This window comes from Akebia trifoliata, chromosome 9 (assembly GCF_017979445.1).
Source record: "Akebia trifoliata isolate Shusen 1 chromosome 9, ASM1797944v1, whole genome shotgun sequence".
NCBI lineage: Eukaryota > Viridiplantae > Streptophyta > Magnoliopsida > Ranunculales > Lardizabalaceae > Akebia > Akebia trifoliata.
Genome location: NC_141383.1, coordinates 20,362,965 through 20,369,789, shown reverse-complemented (window position 1 = coordinate 20,369,789; position 6,825 = coordinate 20,362,965). Strand labels below are relative to the sequence as shown.

The following is a 6,825-nucleotide window of genomic DNA, read 5'->3' as shown; positions in this document are numbered from 1 at the left end:
TTTAAGGGAGATGCTGTCAATTTTTTTTAAATTTTGAGTGTACTTGGGTTTAAATACAATTATATTATATTTATAGTTAAAATGTCAAAAACAGTACACATTGAAGACATATTATGACACTAAAAAACAAAAACTAGTAACAAGTAGAATATAATGGTACTCTGGTATTTTTTTTCGAAAATCATGAAGAGTCAGTATGATTTTAAAACACACTTCCAGCACAAAAGTATTGCTGTTAGTACTTCAAAGAGTTGATTCCTAAACACCCTTTCAGCACAGAAGTACTTTTCCAGCTCCTTCATAGAATACTCTAACTCCTACTCTTTGGCAGAGTACTTCTGCTTCTGGTATCCGAACAGGCCCTGAATAGATACACCTCTCTATGCAAAAGCAGAAGCCCAACTTCTACTTGCAATAGCAACTCAACTTCTCCGCTCAAGAACATATTTTTGGGGCTTCTCAACAAATAGTAAAAACCTCTCTGCACACGAGCAAAAATCTCTCTATGTAAGAGCAAAAAAGTTAAGGAGCTTTATCCAAACGTTTGCTAGCTCCCTGCAGGAGTAGATGTCGCCAAGAAGCTCTATCCAAACCCTCAAACCCTCTTCTTCAATCTTCTAGATCTCGTGAGGCATTACCTTGGTAGATGAGTGGAAGTAATTCTCAAGGATTCCTCTGTGGATGCCATGGATAGAGAAAAAACTCCTAGAACAATGAGGATTTGGAAAGATTAAGATGGTAGAATTAGGGTTTGGATTTTATAGGGAAACGAGTTTCGAAGGAAGTCTCGTAGAGTTCCTCAACATGGTTGCCTCAGGAGATCTAGAAGATGGAAGAAGAAGGCACAGGTTAAGTACTAGAATTCTTATGTTTTAAAGAAGAATAAATCGAGAGGAGAGAGAGCTCTAGGGTTCGCCTCTTCGGCTATTATTCTTGAATCTTCAACTTTGTCGAAGGTTAGAGAGGTTGCTGAAGCGATTAGACATTACGGACAGTGTTATTGGGAGTTATCCAAAGCTCGACTTAGGTTAGAAAATAAAATTTTGAGAAAAATTAGTTTTTGATCAGTGTAGATATGATTAGTTTTTGTTCTTAGATTATAAATTAGGTTAATTGAGTATAGTGATTCGTAATACTTGAGATTTGATACTTCCCCTCCAATTTATATATAAATTATATTTAGAGGTGAAATTTTAGCATCTCGATCAATCAGAAGAGTTCAGAATGATTGCACTTGGATCTACAATTCATAGTTTAAAATCTTAATTGAGATCGACAAGGAACTTTATGCTTCTCATTTCGGTCCTATTTGCAGAAATTTAAAACTTGTTCTGCATAAAGGTATGGATTCTCATTTCTTTCTTTCATTTTATAATTTATATTACATTAGTATATATATCACAGGAAAAAATAATAATTTTTTTGTAAATATTATTTTAAAATTCATTTAAACCTTTTGAAATGATTTAACTTTCTAATAAGAGTTGACTCATTTGATACATCTCGGTATTCATGGGGACCAATATGAGAAACCGGATTTGAAAACCATGATCTACATTACACAGTGTTAGCCAAATCTTTGATGCACACATCAAATTTGCCTCGTGAATATTGAATGTGACTATCAGCTATAAATATATCATGGACACAACACATATATAAAGGGTGGAGATCATGGTGAAGATTTAAATGCTACAACACAACCAAACAATATTATCCAAGCAATCTTCTGCTATAACATCATTCATAATGTCTAATTGCTTGAGCCACATCTCTGACCTTCGACATAGATGAAGAAGACAAAGCTGAAACTTGGAGGATCTCAAAGAGAAATCAAAATCCTAGAAAAATTTCCCTCTGCACTCATGTATTGAGAGTCTGAGATTGATTGAGATGAAGATAGAGCTTCGTAGGATTTGAGGATTTGAGAAATCGAAGAACACTCAAAAATGAAGATGGAGCTTCGTTAAGGTCTGAGAAAGAAAGATTAGATGTGAGAAAGCAAAGAATAATATGAAAATCGAAGATATAGCTTCGTTAGAGGACGAGAAACATGGTGAAATTAGATAACAGTTGATTGAAAATAAAGATTGAGCTTCGTTAGAGTTTCCGTCTCTCTCATTTATATTCGAATTTGAAATCTGAAAGTCTTCTTTGGAGGTTATAGATCTAAAACTAATACTAAGAAATGGTGCAAACCTGTTTTTTCATAAAAAGCTGCCATAACCCGTTTCATAATTTTGTTTAAAATTTCCTATTTTCTTATAGTGCTAAGAGTCTAGTGATTCTAAAAACCTTAAACAACTTATAATATTTTGTCAATCCCATAAACAGAATGTGAAAATAGCTCAATATGGAAATACCAATATCACTAATAGTCTAAATATATATATGGATTAGGATCCGTAGACACGTAAAGCTATAACGTGTTTTGTCTTTTATGGGCAAAAAGGTTTGGAATGGACTAATTTTTTGTGAGGATGATCTCTAAGGTGAGAGGATCATTCTTGCAAAAAATCATCTCATTCCGAAACTTCTAACCTCATCAAAATTAATTTTATAAATATCGGATAATCTATGATTCTTCAACTTATAAATTAGAGTTAGAAGTTTTAAAATGAGCTGATTTTTGGTAAGGATGATCTCTTCACCATAGAGATGATCCTCACAAATAATCAGCCCATTCCGAATCCTTTTGCCCATATAAGACAAAATATATTGTGACTTTATGAGCAACTTTATGTGTATGTGGATCCCCACCCAATATATATAGGCTGCACATTTCCTTCCATGATGATTCATTTTTTGGTTTAAAGTGTTTTTGATGTGTGTGTGTATATATATATATATATATATATATATATATATATATATATATATATATATATATATATATATATATATATATATATATAGGGGGGCGTTCAATGGCCAACTTTTTAGCAAACTTTTTGGCAAAACATTTTTCAAAACATGAGTTAGAGATTTTGGAATGGGCTGATTTTTGGTGATGATGATCTCTATGGTGAGGAGATCATCATCACCAAAAATCAGCCCATTCCAAAACTTCTAACCCCATCAAAAATAGTTAACAAAAAATGGACGGTCCACGATTTTTCAACTGGTAAACAAGGGTTAGAAGTTTTGGAATGGGCTGATTTTTGGTGAGGATGATCTACTCACCGTAGAGATCATCCTCACCAAAAATCAGCCCATTCCAAAACCTCTAACCCATGTTTTGAAAAATGTTTTGCCAAAAAATTTGCTAAAAAGTTTGCCCTTGAACACTACCCATATATATATATATATATATATATATATATATATATATATATATATATATATATATATAGGGAAATGTTCAGCACCCTAAGTTTTACCACACACTTTATATATATACATATTCCTTTTTATTTTACAATTTATTTTTCTTTTAATTGTTTCTTATGATTGGCGAATAAGATTTGTAGTCATCCTTCAAACCAACTCCCCGTAGTACAAAATCAAAACAAGACTCTAAAACACCTATCAAATTGGGTTCCAACGACTATGATACAACGTCGCACCATTATTTCGGTGAGTCTATTAACACTAGATGAAAAAGGAGAAAAAGTCTATCGTCTCCTGCAACAAATCTTGGAGTACTAAACGCTTCACACGCAGCCATGATTCAACACGTGTAGCCTTTGCATGCTATTCCTCTCACACGTGTCAACTCTCCTTCTTCGTCTCATAATACCCACACGACACACTCTCCCTCTCTCTCTCTCTAGACAAACCCACACCACACACACACTCTGTCTCTGTCTCTCTCTCTCTCTCGTGTGAGCTAAACCTTCCAACAATGGCTGAACGTCCCCAGACCCAAAGCCAAGTCTCAAGAACCACAAGATCATCAACTGGTGGTGGGCCCACAACATTTCTTAGAAGATTCCATGATCATGCGCCAAACACAACCCAACTGATTGGTTTCTTGACACTTGTGATCTTTGGCTTGATCTTGCTTATTCTCACAGGACTAACCCTAACAGCAACTGTCTTGGGTTTTATCTTTTTTGGACCGTTGATTCTCATATCAAGCCCAATATGGGTCCCAATAGGGACGGTTCTCTTCATTACCATTTCTGGGTTCTTGTCAATGTGTGGGTTCGGTTTGGCCGTGTTGTCTTGGATTTACAAGTACTTTAAAGGATGGAACCCACCCGGTTCAACCCGGGTCGACTATGCAAGAAGCAGGATAGCAGATACAGCTAGCCATGTGAAGGATTATGCTAGAGAGTATGGTGGGTACTTGCAGAGTAGGGTTAAGGATGCAGCTCCTGGTGCTTGAGATATGGAACGTATTCCTAGGGATCATCAATACAAACCTATCTCTAGGAAAGCTTGTGTACTTATCTCTAGGAAACTTTTTTGTATAGCAAAGTCCATGGTGGGATTCTGTTTTTCTTTTGTTTTTTGTTTGGGGGGTGGGTTTGAAGAGCTTCTCTTGCCATGTTTGTGGGTTGGGTGGGGTCAAAAAGTGAGTGAGTGCTTTAATGGTTGTTCCTTGTTGTGTGGTAGATGTAATTTTGATGGATTTATAGATTTTTAGTGATTGGGAAGCCATTTAACTAGATCTTATTATTTTAGATTTGGTTCGATTCTAAGCAAATCAACATGGCCATGGGGATCCTTCAAGGATCGGATCTCCTTCGACATGGTAAGAAGTATATGTATTTTAGCTAAAAGGGTGTTGTTCATGGGTACAATCATCGAATGGGAGTAAAAATTGAATATTTCGGTTTTGGATTCCTTCTTTGAGTCGGTTAAGTAAGAATAAGAATTTATTCGGTTCTCTGTGTCAGATATTTTTGCCATTTATTTCTATATTACAGATGGTTGAAGGTTTCCTTACATTGAAAATATACTTTGTGCCAATTATCTTGAAAATATACTTTATTTTGTGCATTTTCACTCATAACACAAATTAAGTCTCGCAGTATCACTCTCATTAGAGGACCATCCTTTCTCATAACTTTTCAAAGCGCAAGGAACACATAGAACAAAAGTGGATGACCCTTGCTTATCCAGTAATTAATATACATAATAATAATTATATATTTAGATAATAAAAAAATAATTAAATTTTTTATTTTTATTTTTATTTTTTGAGATATAAAATTACTAATTAAGATTTTATATTCAAATTTTATTAATATATCTTTTTCAATAGATAATATGGTTAGTCCATTAAATTTTCTTGTGAAGTCAATCATAGGTAAGATTTTGCTTAAATTATTCTTTATTTTCATGGGTAAAGATTTCACTAAAAATTGTTATAACTTACACTACGTTTGGATAGAACTTCTTGACGACTTCTGTTCCTGTGAAGAGCTAGCAAACGTTTGGATAGATTTTTGTTCTTGTGTGGAGAGGTTTTTGCTCTTGCGGAGAGAGATTTTTTGTTCTTTATTGAGAAACGCCAAGAACCTGTTCTTCCGCGAAGAGGTTTTTTACTCTTGCAGGGAGATATTGAACTTTTACTCTTGCACGAAGAGGTGTATCCACACAGGCCCTTTAATGTTTGAGTAAAATCTAATCTAAGTATATCTTATAAATAATATTGTCACACATAAATATTGGGGATTAAAAAGACGATAAAGGAGAAAATCAATTAAAATTATTTTTAATTAATTAAAATATAAAATTTACCAATGTAAGAATACCTTGGGGCTTTATGCTCCAAATCAAATACAATCTCTTGCAAGCACTTTCAGTAGAAAGATAATTTTTGAGAGAGATGAAGATTTGTATCTAAGATTTGAAAGATGTGAGTTGAATTATTATTATTATTATTGATTGATTAGCTGGGATTAAGGACTCCACCCAAAGGCAAAGTCATTACATTTTAATAGGGATGTACATTCGGGAAAACTCGAATGTACTGGATTGAACCAAACTGAAATTTCTGATTTGGGTTGGGTATGGTTAAAATCAAGACCAACCCTAAAATCTAGGGTTTGGATAGAACCGAACTTCAAAGGTTTGTATTGAATTTATTTAAATAAAAAGAGATTTATGTGATTCAAACCTTGGATGTGGCAATGCCACAGCATCTTAGCAACTCACCAAGTGCTACTTTGTGTTATAATTAGTAAAAATAAACATAATATAATAAATCGATTCTCGGTTTGGGTTTCTTCTTAGAATGGGTTCGGTCCGGTCTTGGAGGGGCAAACCCAGTCTCAAACCGATATTTATCAGTCTCGGTTTGGTCTTAATCTGAACGGGTTCGGTCCGTTTTTAAAAGTAAGATCACTACACAAAATTTCTTGGAAACAGTCCAATAGAACTCAAAAGAGATTTCTTCAAAATTAGAAGAAAGTGCTCTAATTTATCTTATAGGTGTTAGTATTTTCATGAAGGAGCTTGGTCAGCTTTGACGCATTTGATGGCATGAGAGTTGAAAACTTGGGAGGAGATAATGTAAAAACATTGCTTGGTGGGATTTTGTAACGGTTATTTTTATTTTGAAAATTTTAACTTAAAAGGGGTTCAAAAGATATTTTTTAACTTTGAAGTTTGAAGAATGGTGGTTTTAACATTTTTTTGGAAACCAGCCATTTTTGGGAAAAGGGGGGAGGGATTTGATTTATTATTTATTATTATTGTTTTTTAACTTTAACAAGTCTTGTGCGAAAGAGATGCATAATATTGAAATTTTAAAGGGCATGGATCTAATGATTACATAGTAAAAAGGATATTGTTATAATTTTGAAAATTAACCAACGTGATTATAGTGTTGTGAGTTATAATTTTCTTGATTTTTGAACAACATCTAAATTT

At 33.8% G+C, this 6,825-nt stretch overlaps 1 protein-coding gene across 1 annotated transcript; it reads left to right on the top strand.

Moving 5' to 3' along the window:
• Positions 1-3,749: 3,749 nt before the first annotated feature.
• On the top strand, positions 3,750-4,605 carry LOC147394552 (Oleosin family protein). Its single transcript, XM_086453043.1, has one exon. The coding sequence runs from the start codon at positions 3,845-3,847 to the stop codon at positions 4,328-4,330; it is 486 nt and encodes a 161-aa protein (XP_086309169.1). The 5' UTR covers positions 3,750-3,844; the 3' UTR covers positions 4,331-4,605.
• The last annotated feature ends 2,220 nt before the right edge of the window (positions 4,606-6,825 follow it).